This window comes from Mesoplodon mirus (genome assembly GCF_964341445.2).
Source record: "Mesoplodon mirus genome assembly, chromosome: 2".
In the NCBI taxonomy this organism is placed as follows: Eukaryota; Metazoa; Chordata; class Mammalia; order Artiodactyla; family Ziphiidae; genus Mesoplodon; species Mesoplodon mirus.
The window spans coordinates 202,404,296-202,423,314 of record NC_138977.1 but is presented as its reverse complement, the minus strand read 5'-3'; the positions used below and the strand labels follow the sequence as shown (position 1 = coordinate 202,423,314).

Genomic DNA, 19,019 nt, shown 5'->3' with positions numbered 1-19,019 from the left:
ACACCATGATGAGTGCTTTACGTGTCAAAGGAAGTGAGCATGTGAGAGGAGAGAGCTGAAGAAAGAAAGAAATAACTGGACAGGCAGTGAGAGGATTTGTCATATCTTTGGGATTATAGAGTAGAATGCAAAAAGAAGGATAGGGCCTGTCCTGGGGGGTCTGAGAAGAACTTGGAGTCTGTGCTTCAGATATACTAGAACTTTATGAAGGTCGACACCAGGAATCTGAGAAGGAGAAAAGGATCTGAGGAAGATCATCAACCGTAGAATGAAGCTAGAAAAAGATGTGGGAAGAAAATAGTAAGAAATAATGCTATTGTTATAAGCAGGATACAGGTAGTAGCCCCAGGAATGGTGGGGTGGGAAAGAGTAGAGGGAATAATCGGGAGTTCAGCCTTTACTCTGCTGAACAAAGGAGGCATTGGTGCCCATAGGACAGAGGGGAGTCTGATTTAAAAGCTACACAAGAGCTGTCCATGATGATGGTCCTGAAGCTGAGTATGGATGAACATTTCCAGGAGAAGAAGATAGAAGAAGAAGGGGGCCCTGAGAAATTATGAGAAAGATCATAGTAAGAATTCATGGTTCAGTGTAGGATAAATGAAGGGCCCAGGCCAGCTAGCCCATTAGGGTAGGGCTTCAGGAAGCCTTGGCCCTTAGTATCTGAGTGGGTAAGCTGACTTCATTTACTATATCCATGCAACTTCACTTAGGAGTCTTCTCACCTAGCCGTTTAGACTCATAAGACTACTGAAGGCTCACTTGGCATCAGTCTCCTCAGAAGGATAGGGGACAGGAACCACAGCTTGTCAGCAGGGCAGCATCAGGGAGCATCAGGTGGTTCTCTTCTGTGGGAGTCCTTGTTACAGTCCATGAGGCAGCTTAGAGTTCTCTCCTTCAGCTCCCCAGGTGCAAGAAGATGAGATATACATCAGGCTGGTGTGCTAGCTGCCCTGGCTTGGAAGCCCTAGGCCCACAAGAGCCAATATCTCTCGTACAAACTCCAAAAGCATAGCTTCTAGGGTCCCTGCAAGGGATCTGTTTAGTACAGGAGTCCTTGCTATCAGGGAAGCCCATAGCATGGTGTCCACATCAATTATTTATAGTTTACATAGTTCCGGTCCAGATGCAATTTACCAGTCACAAGCTGTGTTGCCTAGAAACATAGCTGACATTTTACTCTTATCAGGCTACCAGGGCAATAGATCTAGGAAGTCAACTGAAGGTCCAGTTCTCATTGCAGAAGGGGGAAGGGTTTGTTAACACATCTGCCAACACCCCAACAGGAATCAAGTCTGGGGAGAAATAGGGAGAGATGGTGTTGGCCTCAGTGGGCACTTCTGGTAGTACAGAGAACTACATTTGAGGGTGCACTGGCACAGATGTCCAGCTGGTGCAGGAGAGCGGCTTTCACATTCATTTAATGGAGATTTCTATGTTCTGTGGTTCCTTAGGTGACCTTAGAGAAGGACTCCAGAATGAAATTCCTAAAACTATTAGGATACAATAAAGAAGAACTTCAGAAGAAGGTAAGCTGCTTTCACATCAGAAACGTGCTTGATGCAGAAAAGAGAATCCTGCCAGTGGAAACCATCTCAGAATACCTCTTCCATTGATACATATACGAGCATTTTACCTCCTGAAGGTAGTCTCTTTCTTTCCCAGGAAAATACCTCAAGGATCTTAGCGAGTCCAGTTGGTGGGGTATGGAGGTGGGAAGAAAGCATAATGCTTATTTGACCTCGTGCTGGGAAGAGTGGTACTCATAAGTCTCTCCCTGCAGGTGGCCACATGGTTGAAGAGTGATTTGGGGCTGGGTGAGAGCCCTCAGCCCAAGGGAGTTGACCTCAACAGTAACAGACAACAGGCCTTTTGCATCCAGGTGCGGTAGGAGCCCAGCCAGCCTAACCTAGGGTAGCATAGAAGATCTACCTTTAGGGTATCTTCCCCTTCCTAGCCCTAAGCTTTGCTCTCAGTAAGTGCTCAGCTTCTATGGAAGTCTTCAAACTCCTCACTCATTTAAAACCAGAGTGAGACACAGAGACCTAGGCTTTTAGGCTAGGAGTAGACTTGTGTTTTAACCATGAAGTAGAGCGCTTCCCAGACCATTCCTGGTTATTCTTTCAGCTTTTTACCCATTAAGGGCCAACTCTTTTCTTTTTAATTGAAATGTAGTTGATTTACAATGTTGTGTTAATTTCTGCTGTATAGCAAAGTGATTCAGATATACATACATTCTTTTTAATATTCTTTCCCAGTATGGTTTATTACAGGATATTGAATATAGTTCCCTGTGCTATACAGTAGGACCTTGTTGTTTATCCATTCTATTTATACTAGTTGGCATCAGCTAATCCCAAACTCCCACTCCATCCCTCCCCCACCCCGTCCTCCTTGGCAACCACAAGTCTGTTCTCTATGTCTGTGAGTCTGTTTTGTATTGATAGATAACTTCATTTGTGTCATATTTGAGATTCCACATATAAGGGATATCATATGGTATTTGTCTTTCTCTTTCTGACTTACTTCACTTAGTATGATCATTTCTAGGTCCATCCATGTTGTTGCAAATGGCATTATTTCATTTTTTTATGGCTGAGTAGTATTCCACTGTATATATGTACCACATCTTCTTTATCCATTCATTTGTGGGTGGACATTTAGGTTGTTTCCACGTCTTGGCTATTGTGAGTAGTGCTGCTGTGAACATAGGGGTGCATGTATCTTTTGAATTATAGTTTTGTCTGGATATATGCCCAGGAGTGGAATTGCTGGATCATATGGCAACTCTATTTTTAGTTTTTTGAGGAACCTCCATACTGTTTTCCACAGTGGCTGCACCAGCTTACATTCCTACCAACAGTGTAGGAGGGTTCCCTTTTCTCCACACCTTCTCCAGCATTTGTTATTTGTAGACTTTTTTAAAAAATAAATTTATTTATTTTATTTATTTATTTGTGGCTGCGTTGGGTCTTTGTTGCGGCGCGTGGGCTTTCTCTAGTTGCAGTGAGCGGGGGCTACTCTTCGTTGCTGTGCGCGGACTTCTCATTGTGGTGGCTTCTCTTGTTGTGGAGCACGAGCTCTAGGTGCGCGGGCTTCAGTAGTTGTGGCACATGGGCTCAGTAGTTGTGGCTTGTAGGCTCTAGAGTGCAGGCTCAGTAGTTGTGGCACACAGGATTAGTTGCTCCTCAGCATGTGGGGTCTTCCTGGACCAGGGCTCGAACCTGTGTCCCCTGCATTGGCAGGCGGATTCTTAACGGCTGCGCCACCAGGGAGGTCCCTGTAGACTTTTTAATGATGGCCATTCTGACCGGTGTGAGGTGGTATCTCATTGTAGTTCTGATGTGCATTTCTCTAATGATTAGCAGTGTTGAGCATCTTTTCATGTGCGTGTTGGCTATTTGTATGTCGTCTTTGGAGAAATGTCTATTTAGGTCTTCTGCCCATTTTTCGTTTGGGTTGCATTTTTGTTGTTGAGTTGTATGAGCTTTTTGTATATTTTGGAAATTAAGCCCTTTCCGGTCGCATCGTTTGCAAATATTTTCTCCCATTCCATGCATTGTCGTTTTGTTTTGTCTATGTTTTCCTTTGCTGTGCAAAAGCTTGCAAGTTTAATTAGGTCCCACTTGTTTATTTTTGCTTTTATTTCTATCGAAGGGCCAACTCTTAATAGCACTCCCAGAGAGAGCTACTAAGCCAGCTCTCTGTTCCTAGGCTCATCTCCCAAGAAGCCACCTCTGTCCTTCTTTGTACAGACCTCCAAACATACCACCAAGGAAGCCTCTGCCTGCTCAACCTTCTTTGATGAGCTGGTCCCTCAGGACATGACTCCGTGGGAGATCCCCATCACAGAAGGTACCCTGACCCTGAGGGAGAGGAGCCCTCTGTGTGGGAGTGGGTGGGCTTAGCGTTCTCGGGACTTGAGGACGTTCCCTTCTTGTCCCCGGCCTCCTGCTTCCCCCTGTGGTCACAAATGCTGGGTGGTTCTGTACCAGTTAGAGCTCTCTGGCTGACGATTTTCATGGATGGGTCCTTTGTATGGAAGGCCTTCCATCACGGTATTTTCTTCTGTCCTTCTGTCTTTTGCTTCCAGAACTGGGACCTCTTCTCGTTGAGCAGGCACACGTCACACCTGTGATGCTGCCCCCCGAGTCCCTGCCTTGTCTTGGGTCCTGTCCTTAGAGAGTCACCACGGGACCTGGGCACCCAGTACACCCCACTACACTTTGTCGCGAGGGAATGAACTTTGGGAGTTTGGGGCAAGGGAGACTGAGGGACGCAGAGTATAGGAGGTGGGCTGGGGGCCCTGCTGGGGACAGGAAGCTAGGCTCTGAGGGCAGGCTGATGCAGAGGGCATGCCTCTACCGACAGACACAGACGGACTCCTGAGCCAGGCTCTCCTGCTTGGAGAACTGGGCCCCGCTGGGGAGCTGTGTCTGAAGGAAGAGTGCTTTGCTGATGCCATCATCCTGGCCCAGGCTGGGGGCGCAGATCTGCTGAAGCAAACACAGGAGCACTACTTGGCCAAGAAGAAAACCAGAATTGCCCCGGTAACTGCCCACCATGCAGGAGAGGAGGAGAGGGGATTACTTGGGCCTTGTCAAGTGGATGTCCATACCTTGGGACTGGTGTTTAGACGATCTGCCTATCTCTCTCTCTCCCTACTCTTAACCACCCCTACCTTACCACTAGCCCCTAGTCAGTGGTCTAACAGGAAGGCTGCTTATGAGGGGCTTTTCTCAGCACATCTGTGTGTGTGACTCCTGCTGCCTACACTGGATGGACGGCTGATGGCCTCCTTCCCTCTCTGCCCATTACAGCTGCTAGCCTGTGTTATACAGAAGAATTGGAAAGATATGGTATGTGCCTGTAGCCTGAAGAACTGGAGAGAGGCTCTGGCCTTGCTACTGACATACTCAGGGCCAGAGAAATTCCCCGAGCTCTGTGGTAGGTGGCCCTCAGCTCCAGGATGGAGTGGTGTGACTCTAGCATGGAGTCAGTGGATACACTGAGGGAGGAGACAGAGGAGCGGCCTGAACTCTGGGAGGTCAAGCCATGTTGTCAGGGACTAGAGTGCATCCCTCTACGTTTAGCAGAGGGCATTTATGGTCCTCTTTTACTTTTTCTTATCACATCTCAGTGCAAGAGTTTTGCCCTTCACTGCAGAGCAGGATTAGCCTCACTGTTGTCTTAAAGCCACTGAGGCTCCTTGTCCCATAGCTCATGGTCCCCCACCTGTTTTCAAACAGGAGGAGGAGGAGCACAGGGAAGCTGTGCCATTTAAGAAGTTTCTGTCTCTCTACAGACATGCTGGGGACTCGCATGGAGTAGGAGGGTGGCAGGACGCTAACCTCTGAAGCCAGACTCTGTTACGTGTGCTCAGGAAGTGTGGAGCGGCTGGCGGAGTGCTGGGCAAAATGCCCCATGGCTTCATCCCCCATGGCTCTACAGGTACCCCTTCTCTGCAGGGCCCTGGTCCCCCACACCAGGCCTTTAGGAGGGGCTAGCAGTGGAGATTGCAGGGACATCAGAGATGAGTCTTCTGAGTGACCAGGCTGGAATCAGGGTATTAGGGAAGAGATTAGGGCCCCTAAAGTCTGGGACCTTTTCCATGGATAAACTGTCATCTTCCTTCTTTCTCAGTCAAGGGAGACTGAGCAGCAGCTGCTTAGATATTAACCTTCGTAATTTTTTCCCACTTCAGGTTTGGGTGTATAAGTTTACTCTATATTTGAGTAATTGTGAGCTTGGGCCTTCTATTAGCTTCTGTGAAAAGTCCTGTATCTAAATTGTACCAGATACTTACTCTGTGGGTACCCAGAGAAGGTGGGGGTCACAGACTCATGCGGAGACAAAGTCACACATGAAATAAGAGTATAACAGAATCTGAAGTTGATGATGTATTAGCATAAAAGATAAAAAATCCAAAAAGAGGAGGCAGAAATGTACAAGAGTGTAAGACTCAAACGGCTTGGGAAGTGAAGCCAAGTGGCCCTTCTCTGACTGTCATGTCTCTTATATATCATCACCTGCTACCTGTACCTGGCTATGGCCAGGTGCTCTCATACCCATAGCAGGGAAGTCCTTGGTTGAGCTGCCTGGGCTTGGAGAGCAGGATGTGCTTTGAAGAGGGCTGACTGCCCTTATCCTTGTCCCTATAGGACCTGATGGAGAAGGTGATGGTCCTTAACAGGAGCTTGAAGCTACTGCGGGGTCCTGATGGGGTGAGCCCAGGCCCTGCCACAACCTACAGAATCACTCAGTATGCCAACCTCCTGGCAGCCCAGGGCAGTCTGGTCACTGCCATGAGCTACCTACCCAGTGACAGTGCTCAGGTGAGGGGGGCATGTGGAGAGAGCAAACCATTTCATTCAGTCATCTAACACTGGCTGAGCACTTCCATGTTCCAGGCACTATGCTAAATGCTGAAGCTCCCAGGATAAATAAGATCTAGTCCCTCAGGAGGTTCACAGTCTCTTGGGGGAAAATCAGATATCACTAATTTATCCTGCTATAACAGAGGCTTATACTAAGCACTGTGGGACTTCACAGGCAAGGGGCTGGCTTTGTCTGGAGAAGTCAAAGAAGGCTTCCCAGTGGTTAAAACATTTGAGCTGGACCTTCAAAGAGAAAATAGCTTACCAGAAGATGTCAGGCATTCTAGGCAGAAAGAACAGCAAGAAGGAAGGTTTGGCAGGAATTAGAGACCTTTTGAGTCCTCTAATGGCTGAAATGTAGAGGGTCTGCTGAAGTTTGAATGCTATGTGGGGCCAGGCTTGTAAGAGGGGATGTTTGCTTGTTTTAACTTTACTTAACACAGTTCTTCATGATTATAACTTTTACAGCCACCAATTCAGCAGCTGAGAGATCGGCTTTTTCATGCCCAGGGTTCTGGTGTCTTGGGCCAGCAGTCTCCCCCTTTCCCCTTTCCCCGGGTTATTGTGGGAGCTGCTCCCCACTCTCAAGAGACATCATCTCCCAGACTGGGATTCCAGTCTTCTCACCAGGTAAGATATTGCTTGTTCATTCATTCAAAAATACCTGTTAAGTGTCTACCAAGTGCCAGGCATGATTCTAGGCACTTGGAATATATTAGTGAAAAAAATGATGAAAATTCCTGTCTTCATAAAGTATGGATTCAGTTATTTTTCTAATAACTGTTTATTGAACAACTACTAGGCACTTAGAACAGAAAGGTACACAAACCATGATCCTTGCCCTTAATCAGCTCATAGTCTAGTCTAGGAAAGATAGGTAAAAATTAACTACAGTAAAATTCATAAATGCCATGATTGGGATATGATTAAAGAGCCATGAGATCACACAGAAGAAAGCAATTTACTGGGGGATGGGGGAAGTTCAGGGAATGTTTCAGAACGAGTATGATGTTTGATCTGAGTCTTGAAGGTTAAAAGTTATTTAGGCAAAGGAAGAGGTAAGGAAGGCTATTTCAGGCAGAGGAATGGCATCTACAAAGGCAGTGAAGGGAAAGTAAGCAGAGCCCATTTGAGGAATGACTAACATTTTAATGGGGCTACAAAACAGGTGTTTGTGGCAGTGGACTGAGTTAGATGAAGCTGGGGTAACAAGTGGTAGTTAGATCAGGAGAGACCTGGCATTCTGTGTTTGAGTTTAGATTTGAGGGACTTCCATGGTGGCGCAATGGTTAAGAATCCTCCTGCCAATGCAGGCAACATGGGTTCGAGCCCTGGTCCGGGAAGATCCTACATGCCACAGAGCAACTAAGCCTGTGTGCCACAACTACTGAGCCCACGTGCCACAACTGCTGAAGCCCACGCACCTAGAGCGTGTGCTCCGCAACAAGAGAAGCCACTGCAGTGAGAAGCCCATGCACTGCAATGAAGAATAGCCCCCCGCTCTCCACAGCTAGAGAAAGCCGGCGTACAGCAACGAAGACCTGACACGGCCATTAATTAATTAATTAATTAATTTTAAAAAGAGTTTAGACTTGATCCTGAAGGCAGGCAGGCGCTATTGAATGGTCTTATGCAGGGGAAGGACTAGCTATGTGTCTAGGAAGGGCAAGGCTATAGGTGGTTAGGAAGCTAAAGCAAGAGTTGATGAGGGAATGAAAGACCTGAAACTAGAGAGTGAGGTTGGATTTGAGATATTTAGTAGGTAGAATTGACAGAAACTGGTGATGGTTAAGAGGAGTGTGCTAAATGGGGGGACTGACCACAGTGCCCAGATGGATAGGATGCTGTTAATTTATGAGACCAGGAGCCTACTAGAGGGGAATAAAATGCAGGGAGATTGTAGATAAAGGTATCAGGTAGAAAAGTTCTGATGATTCATCCTGTCCCACCTTTAATTCCCACCCTAATTTTCTTCCCTCCCTCACCTTCCCCCTCCCTCCTCCTCCTTATCCTTCCCTACTTGCTGGCTCTCTCTCCCTCCCTCCCCTCCCCCTTTCCTCTCACTCTCTCTTTTCTATCTTGAAATAATTACAGATTCACAGGAAGATACAATGAAATGTATTGGGAAGTCTCATGCATCCCAAGCCCACCACATCCCATGCCAGTGTCCCACACAACCACAATACCATATCAAGGCTGAGATACTGACATTAGTATAATCCACAGATTCAGATTTCACTGGTTTTACATGTACTTATTTGTGTGTGTGTATGTGTGGTGTGTGTAACCATGTAAGAATTTTACTCTTCATCTTTTTAACAGAGTCCTCACAGAGCAAAAAAATTTAATTTTATAAGGGCCAGTTTATGAAGTTTTCCTTCTATGGATCATGCTTTTCATGTCAAGTCTAAGAGCTCTTAGCCTAGTCCAAGGTCCCCCAAATTTACTACTGTGTTTTTTCTAGAAGTTTCATAGTTTTTATGTTTTACATTTAAGTCCATGTTCCACTTTGAGTTAATTTTTGTGGAAGTGTGAAGTTTGGGTCAGGTTTCATTTTTTTTTTTTTTTTTTTTGCCAATGGATGTCTAGAATCATTTATTGAAAAGGCTGTTCCTCTTCCATTGAACTGATTTTGCTCCTTCGTCAAAAATTAGTCAGACATATTCGTATGGACTTATTTCTCAGTTCCCTGTTCTGTTCCACTGATCTGTGTGTCTGTCCTTCTGCCAGTACCATTCTGTCTTGATTACTACCTCTATATCAGTAAGTCTTGACATGGGGAATAGTAATTTCTCCTACTTTATTTTTCTGTTTCAAAATTGCTTTGGATATTCTAAGGCTGTGTCTTTTCACATAAATTTTAGAGAAAGTTTGCCTATATCTAAAAAGAAACTTGCAGAAATGGACAGGAATTGCATTAAAACTATAGATTAATGTAGGGATAGTTGACATCTTTACTATATTGAGTCTTCCCATACATGAACATGGTATGTCTCTCCAATACTGTCTCCATCAGCACTTTATAATTTTCATCATACAGCTCCTGACATGTTTTGTTCATTTCAAACATAAGTATTTAATTTTCTCTTGAGCAATTTGAAATCAGATGGCATTGCATTTTTAATGTTGGTTTCCACTTGTTTATTGTCAGTGTATAGAAATGTAATTGGTGTTTATGTGTTAATCTTGTATCACGTGACTTTTCAGTGCTCATAAATGAGATTCCTGGACTCATTTATTTGCTTTAGGAGTGTTTTGTGGATTCCTTGGGAATTTCTATGTAGTTAGTTATGTCATCTGTGAATAGAGACAGTTTTATTTCTTTTTTTCCAGATTGTATGCCTTTAATTTCTCTTGCCTTATTGTAGTACTAAAATAAGAATGGTGAGTGTGAACACCCTAAACTTGTTTCCAGTCTTAGAGGGAAAACATTCGGTCTTTCACCACTAAGTATGATGGTAGCTCTAGGTTTTTTGTAGATGCTCTTTATAAGGCTAAGGAAGTTTTTCCATCTATTACTGGGGTACTGAATCATGAATCAGTGTTGAACTTTGTCAGATGTTTTTTTCTGCATCATTTTATATGATCAAATGATTTTCCTTCTTTAACCTGTTGATATGTGGATTACGTTGATTGATTTTTAAATATATCATAATATGCATTGAATGACCTGGGGTAAATCTCATTTGGTTGTGGTATATTATTTTTATATACATTGTTGGATTTGATTTGCTAAAATTTTGCTGAGGCTTTTTTAAAATTTTATTTTATTTTATTTATTAGTTTCTGCTTTGTAACAAAGTGAATCAGTCATACATATACATCTGTTCCCACATCCCTTCCCTCATGCATCTCCCTCCCTCCCACCCTCCCCATCCCACCCCTCCAGGCGGTCACAAAGCACCGAGCTGATCTCCCTGTGCTCTGTGGCTGCTTCCCACTATCTATCTACCTTACGTTTGGTAGTGTATATATGTCCATGCCTCTCTTTCGCTTTGTCACAGCTTACCCTTCCCCCTCCCCATATCCTCAAGTCCATTCTCAAGTAGGTCTGTGTCTTTATTCCCGTTTTACCCCTAGGTTCTTCATGACATTTTTTTTTAATTCCATATATATGTGTTAGCATACGGTATTTGTCTTTCTCTTTCTGACTTACTTCACTCTGTATGACAGACTCTAGGTCTATCCACCTCATTACAAATAGCTCAGTTTCGTTTCTTTTTATGGCTGAGTAATATTCCATTGTATATATATGTGCCACATCTTCTTTATCCATTCATCCGATGATGGACACTTAGGTTGTTTCCATCTCCGGGCTATTGTGAATAGAGCTGCAATGAACATTTTGGTACATGTCTCTTTTTGAATTATGGTTTTCTCAGGGTATATGCCTAGTAGTGGGATTGCTGGGTCATATGGTAGTTCTATTTGTAGTTTTTTAAGGAACCTCCATACTGTTCTCCATAGTGGCTGTACCAATTCACATTCCCACCTTTGCTGAGGCTTTTTGTGTCTAAGTTTATGAGAAATATTGGTCTGTAGTTTTATTTTGTAGTGTTAGTATCAGGGTAGTGCTGACCTCATAAAGTGAGTTAGGAAATGTTCCTTCTTCTATATTCTGGAAGAGATTATGTAAACTTTGTGTTAATTCTCTGAATGTTTGGTAAAATTCTCCAGTGAAACTATCTAGGCCTCGAGATTTTTTTTTGGGGGGGGGAGCTTTTGAATTACAAATTTAATTCCTTTAATAGTTATAGAAATATTCAGGTTTTCTATTTACTTTTGGCTGAGTTTTGGTAGTCTGTGGTTCTTGAGGAATTGGTCTGTTTTTTCTGCGTTGTCAAGTTTATGAATGCAAAGTTATTTGTCGTACTCCTTGCTATCTCTTTAATGGCTGCGGGGTCTGTTGTGCTGTTCCCTGCTTCATCCTTGCTCTTGATGAATCGTCTCTTCTCTCTTTATCTTCGTCAGCCGTTAGAAAGGTGTATCGGTTTTGTTGTTGTTGTTGTTGTTCTTTTGCAGTACAGGCCTCTCACTGCTGTGGCCTCTCCCGTTGCGGAGCACAGGCTCCGGACGTGCAGGCTCAGCGGCAATGGCTCACGGGCCTAGCCGCTCTGCGCCATGTGGGATCTTCCCGGACTGGGGCACGAACCCGTGTCCCCTGCATCGGCAGGCGGACTCTCAGCCACTGTGCCACCAGGGAAGCCCTTGTTGGTTTTTTTTAAGAATTAGTATTTTGTTTCATTTTCTTTGTTGTTTTTCTGTTTTCAGTTACTTACCTTTCTTTTTCTTTCCAAGTGCTGACCCTTTTTTCTCTTCCATCAGGTTCTGGCTCCATCTCCAAGGCCAAGGATTTTTACACCTCCGTCATCACTTGTGATGCCCTTGACACCTTCCCGTCCTAGCCCTTATCAGGGCTCCAGAATGCAGAATACAAGTGACTACAGGCCATCTGGGTTCCAGGAAGCCCAGTCTCTGCCTGTGGTCCCTGGGGTAAGGCCTGGTGAGTGACTGAGTGAAGACCTGTCTAGGCAGAGCACAGAGGAAAACATCTGGCATGGCCAGAATGGATTTGGGAGGCAGTATGTCTATCTAGTGAGAGGAGCTTAGAGTTTGAATTCTGAATTCTCAGTACTGTCAGTTACTGACTTTGTACCTGTGGGCAATATACCTAGCCACTTTGTTTCTTTTGAAAATTGAGAGTGGTTGTTATGTTGGTCATTTCAACCCCACAGGATTGTTCTGAGGGTCAAATAAGGAATATAGTTAAAAGTACTTCGTAAATGGTAGATCTCCATACACATGTATTAGTTATTTATTATTATTATAGTTTTCTTTTTATTGCTGCTTTATTCCTCCTGATGTGCTCTGAGTCTCTCCCAAATTGAAATTTGGTGGCAAATGACCTGTTTCTATCCCATTTCAACTTTATCTCAGCCGCAGCTGTCAGGAGGGCAAAGGGTGCAAGCTCCTAACCCCGTGGGATTCCTTGGAACATGGCCTCTTCCTGGTCCACCCACAGCACCCCCAGACATTATGCAGGCTGGTTCTGCCTCCCTGCCTGAGACTCCTCAACGGCTCCCTCTGCTTCCTGTGAGAGCACCAGGCTTCAACCCTATGAGCTCCCAGCCACCAGCCCCTCCTGTCACCTTCTCTGCAGCACACCCTCCAGGAGGGCCAGGTGCTCCATGCACCGATGCCTTCCCAACCACTGGCATCTTGACTCCTCAGCCAGGTCAGTCTTCTCCCATGGCCTCCCTCTCCTCCCCTCCCCGCTACCACCTTGGGAGTCTCTTTCCTCAAGCCAATGAATTGGGGTTGGAGAATGTCAACTCAGAGTGTGGCTGGTCTGTGGAGGGAGGTGTGGCAGACTCCAACTAAAATAATTTTCCTGGTCTTCAGACCAAAAATTCCAGTGTTTTTGATCATGCCCCTAAAATACCTCTATATTTATACTATTCAGGACCTCAAGATTCCTTGGAAAATGCTCCAGTGCCCAGGGGAAACCTCCAGAGGAAAGAGGTCAACACATCTCCCCCCACTCAACCCCTTATACATTCACCGACGACCCACACTCTAGTTCCGTACAGAAAGCAGCCTGGTCCTTCCCGTTCTGCTTTCCCCACTCACTCTTCTCCCCTCAGCTTCCTCCTCTTTCCTTCTTATACACATTCACCATCTTCTCACTTCCAGGTTCCCCACTTACTATTCTGTGCCCTCGTTCATTCATGATTTCTGCCACTCCCTCAAAGTAGGGCCGAAGGAATCTTTCAGCTTAGACTCACGTGCCTTTCTTTTCTCTCTCTTTAGTTGCCAGAGACATTTATGCCCCCAGCACCAATTACTGCTCCAGTTATGTGCCTCACCTCACCCCTGAGCCACGAGGGGTCCTTTCCTCACAGCCTGCTGTCCCCAGTGTGAGTCATGCTCCCCCTGGAGCCCCAGGAGAACTTAGCCTGTAGGTGACAGGAATGATGTGTTTCCCTCCTCTTGGAAACCTTTTCTTGGGTATAGAAAAGCAGGGAGCATGGTAGATGGCTTCATTCCTCAAGTTGGAGGCAGACTCTGGGCTGAAGGAGATGGGGTGGGGGGCAGATACCAAGTGTCCCTACTGCAGACAAGAGAGGATGCCCCTCCTCAGCTCTGCTCTAGTGGGAGCAGTGTGACCCCCAAGTCACTGAGGACTAGTCCTGAGGGGAGCAATGAGCAGGACAGCTTGCCTCTCTCTCCTGTGTCCCTGCTCCCTCCTCAGCAACTTCAGCGGCCACATGCGAAGATGGACAGGAAGGAGCTGCCCCCTGAACATCAGTCCTTGAATATCAGCTTTGAGGCGCTTCTGCAGCGCTGCTCCCTGTCTGCCACTGACGTAGTGAGTCTGAACCTTCCCCACGTTGCTCCCCTCCTACCCTAGCTGGTCCCAGGATCCCTTAGCTGTAGACCAGTGCCTGTGTGACTCTTCTTACTGTCCCTGGACATGCTGCCTGTATCTTATACTTGTTTGATGTCCATGTGGAGTTGGGGAGGACTTGTCTGGTCTGGAGGTTATCTCCTTGGTAGCAAGACCAAACAACACTGAGACCTAGCTCTTGGAAAGGCCGCAGGGAGTACTGCAAGGAGGGTGAGACCAGGAGTGAGGAGACCTGCCATTCATTCCTGGCTGTGTCAGCTTGAGCGAGTCACTTGGCCTCTTCAGGTCTCCTTTTTGTCCTCCGTGAAATGAAAGAGCATTAAGCCATTCTAGCTCTAAGGTACCGTGATTCTTCATGGTTCTGTGTAGTGTTAGGCATAGTAGCTGAAATCAGAATCCACTTCCCTCCCTGCAGAAGACAAAACGGAAGCTGGATGACGCAGCCCAACGTCTGGAATGTCTGTATGAGAAGCTCTGCGAAGGGGCAGTAAGTACAGTCAGTGGTGCTCCTCTGCCTCCTGCTCTTCCACCTTCCCCCGTGGCCAAAAGGTGCCCAGTGGCCCTTCCTATGGGCCTCACCGACCCTGAGTTCCTTACAGAATATAGACATCTTGCCTGGACTGGGCTCTAGAACTTAAGTCCTCTCTTCTCCCTTCCATGCCTCCAGAGTAGGGGTGGGGTTGGGCTTACTGACTGTGGGCTAATTCTTCCACAGCTCTCGCCTCCTGTCCTGGCTGGGCTCCACGAGGTTGCCCGGTGTGTGGATGCAGGAAGCTTTGAGCGGGGCCTCGCTGTGTATGCTCAGGTGGTGAGCTGCAGCAGCTTCAGCGAGGTCTCCAGCTTCATGCCTGTCCTGAAGTCTGTCCTCACCATCGCTCTTAAGCTACACATCTAGACCAGGCAGCTCCTCTTGCCAGGAGGCCACTTCTACTGTTACTTAACTCCTTCCTGCAGGAAAGGGGAATTTCGGAACAGATTCCGTTTGTTTTTCCTAGCCCTCTTCCCTTGCTGCCAGGTATATGATGCTGTAGGCTTGGCTCCCAACCAGCAGAGTGCCTGCTCTCCACCCCTTTATGCGTGGCCCTCTGGGATCTGCTCAGGGCTCTCTCAGCCTGTTCTTCTTCACTTTCCCTAAAACTGTACTCCAACAGGGCCTGGTGCAGTGTGTCTTCTCCCCCAGGGATATTCTAAGTGGCTTCTGAGAGGGTGAGCAGGATCGTTATTTCCAAGTCTACCTCGACTGTACCCATCTTGTGGGTCTTTTGTGTTTCCCGTTCTGTGGGTTATGAGCCTGACTTTACCTTTTCCTTGCCTCTGACTTCATATTTCCAGGTTCATACTTCTCTGAGCCACAGAGGCTGGGGTAGAGTTGACTGCGGTTCACCCTTTGAACAAGTCATACACATGAGGGATGGGTGCTGAGCACAGTGAAAAGAAGGAACTCAGACCCTTTTAAGAAGGGACCTCTCAACTGCCAGCATTGTTAAGGATGGGCTAGGTGAGGTGGAGGGTGGATGGGATACCTTTTGCTGAGAGCTGTCTTAGGCTATGGGATAGGAACAGAGGGACCACTACCTGTGGGGAGTGGCCCCTGACTCAGCCTGCCTGATCCCTGGCCCAAGGCCTAGACCACTCATTCTGTGATTAGAAGCCAGGTTCTGGAATAGGAGCCATATTAATGAAAGAGTCTTCTAGCACTGTTCTTCAAGGCTTGGAGGCCCTCTTCCCCCGGCCCCACACTTCTCAGGGCTGCCTTCTCTGGCTGCGCTTTCATGGTTGGACTCTGCATTTGAAGCACTGATGTACTTTATGTGCAATAAAGCGGCTTTAGTTTGGTTTCCTCTGTCATCTCCCAATTATTATCTCCTCTAGGTCCTATTTTGCTCTTATCTGTCTTCCCAGTCTTCTTTGTTCTTGTTCCCTATACCCTAATAAGACAGAGGAGAGGCTTGTGGACAGATAGGAAGTCAGGAGAGTTGAAGAAAGGAGGTGGCACTGAATTAGGCTCTCCTTGCAGCGTTTATGGTCACTCTGGTGTGTGTGTGTGTGTGTGTGTGTGTGTGTGTGTGTGTGTGTGTGTGTGTGTGTGTGTGTGTGTGTGTGTGTGTGTGTGTGTGTGTGTGTGTGTGTGTGTGTGTGTGTGTGTGTGTGTGTGTGTGTGTGTGTGTGTGTGTGTGTGTGTCTCCATCCGTGCCTGACATTCAGCTTCAGGGTTTTCCCCACACCACTTCAGGGCTGAGCTCAGCTACACAAAAGGGGCTGGGTGTGAAGCCAGGGTTACGATCTCTAATCCTGTTGTAGATCGCATCATGTCTGCGGGCTAGATGTGTGTGTTTGGGAGGAAAGGATTGTTAGGCAGTATTTGTTTGTAAAGCCACTTGCTCTTCAGATAATACTTGCACTAACTTCTATTGATGAAGCAGTGTGAGCCCCAGCAAAGTCCTTTCCCAAAGTGTCTTTGAAGCCAAGAGCCCATTGAAGGGAAGAAAGGCCGGGAGAGGGGATTAGTTTGTTCAGCAGCTGTGAATTTCAGTGGGAGGTTGATGAACTCCGAAGTCTTTGTTTAAATTAAAGGTGGGGAGAAAAAAGCCGCTGCTGGAGCGAGAGCCTCACTTGGGGCCCTGAACTAACACAAGGAGAAGTCTGAGCTGCGGGGAGCTGTGTACTGACTGCGAAGACTTTTCCCAAACACTTTTCGGGAAAGGTGTTATGAGAAGAGAAGGGGGCGGAGTGGGGGATTAGCATGTGAAATGAAGTTTTCATTGACTCCGGTGGGGGTAGAAGGCTATTTTAATGGCATTTTGTTCTCTTATTTTCTCTTCTTGAGCTCTTTAGAGATATTGTTTTGCTAAGGCAGGCTTTCTTCCCCCTTCTTTCCAGTCTGCGGATTGCCTCTATGGGAGCCAACATAAATATTTCTCCTCCAGGAATGCGGGTTAATTAAAAGGAAATGAATGAGTGGAAGCATCCAATCCAGACCCACAATAGGCGAGTGCCCTGGCCTGCCCTTCCCTCCCACCACCACCAGCAACGCCAGCGCTGAGCACGACCCTGTCTCTGTCTTTGCCCTAACCTGCTGCTAAGGCCAGTTGAGGCTGCGATTCTTTTCAAGAAAAGAAAGCCCTGCCTGTGTGTAGGCTCACAGGCTAGGGACAGGAAGGAGACAGTGTTTTGTCCCCTCCACCCAGCGTCCTTGTCACTTCTCAGGACCTCCCTCTGCTTCTGTCCCCTGGCTGAGACAGATGGACTCCTAAAGAGCACACAAGAGGAGGGAAGGGGCCTGGGTTCCAGGACTCACCCCACGGTACCTTACTAGTTGGTGGAACAAGCCACACATCTTTCTCAGCATCAGTTTAAATCTGTAAAACAGAAGGTTTCACTAGCTGACCTCGAAGGTGTCTTCCCAAGCGACCGGTCTGGTTGTCCACATTTATAAAGGGGAACACAGCACTGGTGACAGATTATAAGAGAGAACCTAACACTCCATGAATGCAGGAGGTCAGTGTGCTGTTCACCACTGTATTTCCACTCTGGTGTTCGTTGAATGAATAAATGAATGAAGAGGTAACGCAAGAGGGGGAAAAAGGCAATCCAGATCTAAGGTAGCTCAGTTTTGTTTTCTTTATAGATGCAAATGAATGTGGTACCAATCATATCCATTTGGGAATACAAAACAATAACGTATGAAGGAACTTTCTGGCAGCATGACATGTTTCAAGTACTGACCTGGAGTTATCAAATGTGGAGCACAATAGTTCTCCTACTTGTATGCAGAGAGACCTCCTGGAGAATGTAGCTTTCCTTTGCAACATTGTACTTTTATATCTTCTAGCTGCCTTGCCAGCTTTTCTTACTGTACACTATCAAGTAATTCTGCCAAGTGAGACAGCCAAGTTAGTACATGCTGCTGCTTGATTAGGGACGAAGGGCGAGTTGGGAGAGATTCAAGAGGCCCAGATCAAAGCTGAGGGAAGGAGCAAAAGGCCTTTTGCTGATGGAACTGGAAATGAAGCACTAGGAGACCCTGAGGGAATCATGTCCCCTGTAAGGAGGGAAGGGGAACCTCTCTCCTCAGTAAGTGTTAGTGGGACCAGAAGATGTGTAGGGATGAGGCCAGGGATTTGAGGTCTGACCTGGCCATTGTGTCAATTTGGAATATGGGAGCCTTTCCACTGTCACTGGTCAGCCTTTAGAGCCTCCACCCATTTTACCCACTTGGAGCCACACCTCCTCTGTGCTTTCTCCTCCTCTACAAGAGGTGAGATGAAGTTGTCTAGCATTTGACCAGTTCTGCTCCGGAAGGGCTGCGGGGCTACCTGGTGCCTATGACCCAGGACCAGCCTAGGGGAAGGGAGATGACCGGCAAGCTCCTTGGGCTGCAGAGGGTCTGTCAGGGATTAGTTCTTCCCTTCCCAGAGCCCTGTTTCACTAAGTCCCTGTTGTACTGCTGCTTTCTGAGAAGAGAACCAGAAGACTCAAGCACAAGCAGCAGCAAGGTCTTAGCTAAGTGAATGTATTAGTGGAAGATTTATGGGGATGATTTACTAATCGTTGGCAGATTAACCTCTGTCAGGCCAGGATAACTACTTAGGCCATCAGGGAAGTGAGGCTCACAGGAGGATAGTATCCTGGCAAGGTGGGAGGGAGGAGAGGACCTAGAGGTTATATCTTATACACGCTCTTCCCCATATCCCCAAGAATAAGTTCAATACCTGAAAAAAAGGCACATGTCACAGTGACTGCAATAAATTAAGGTTCAAGGTGCTGAACTTCCTATTAACAGTTTCATTGCAGGAAGTTTATGTATTGAAGGCAAGTATCCAGTGCCTGAATCCTGCCTGTTTGAGAACCAGGTTAGTGAAAAGGAAGGGTCCCAGCTTCTCCTTCCTCATGACCTGTCTTCAGAGGTGCAAACCAGGGTCTGAATGGGAAATTAGCTTTATTTATCTCAGTCTTGGCTCAGGGGAATAAGATCCTTTGGGGAAAGAGAAGAGGTAAAGTTGGTTGCTAGGAGGCTATAGGTTAGGAGCAGGCAGGAGGTTACTTTAAAGTGTAGGAAATGACTGGCAGTCTGCCCTTACATCATTCCTAGATGTCGTGGGTATGTGTCTGGAGCACCTTGGGTGATTGTCTAGGAAGGTCATTGCCCCACTGGCAAAGTCCATTAGAGACATGGTATCACAAGGATGAGTGGCATCCTTGGTTTTCAGCAAGTCAGCGTTCTAGGGTTCCCA

The 19,019-nt window shown here is 46.6% G+C and overlaps 1 protein-coding gene across 1 annotated transcript in view; it reads left to right on the top strand.

The window, feature by feature from the left end:
• The window catches only part of SEC31B (SEC31 homolog B, COPII coat complex component), a 32,291-nt gene extending 16,669 nt beyond the window's left edge, over window positions 1-15,622 (top strand). The window contains 17 exon segments of the mRNA XM_082641457.1: window positions 1,455-1,529; window positions 1,784-1,882; window positions 3,756-3,855; window positions 4,372-4,550; window positions 4,821-4,947; window positions 5,306-5,328; window positions 5,332-5,451; window positions 6,162-6,335; window positions 6,846-7,007; window positions 11,703-11,870; window positions 12,315-12,612; window positions 12,841-12,899; window positions 13,188-13,238; window positions 13,241-13,335; window positions 13,593-13,746; window positions 14,201-14,272; window positions 14,501-15,622. Coding sequence (XP_082497583.1) covers window positions 1,455-1,529; window positions 1,784-1,882; window positions 3,756-3,855; window positions 4,372-4,550; window positions 4,821-4,947; window positions 5,306-5,328; window positions 5,332-5,451; window positions 6,162-6,335; window positions 6,846-7,007; window positions 11,703-11,870; window positions 12,315-12,612; window positions 12,841-12,899; window positions 13,188-13,238; window positions 13,241-13,335; window positions 13,593-13,746; window positions 14,201-14,272; window positions 14,501-14,680 — 2,136 coding nt within the window. The 3' untranslated portion in view covers window positions 14,681-15,622.
• Window positions 15,623-19,019: the final 3,397 nt, after the last annotated feature.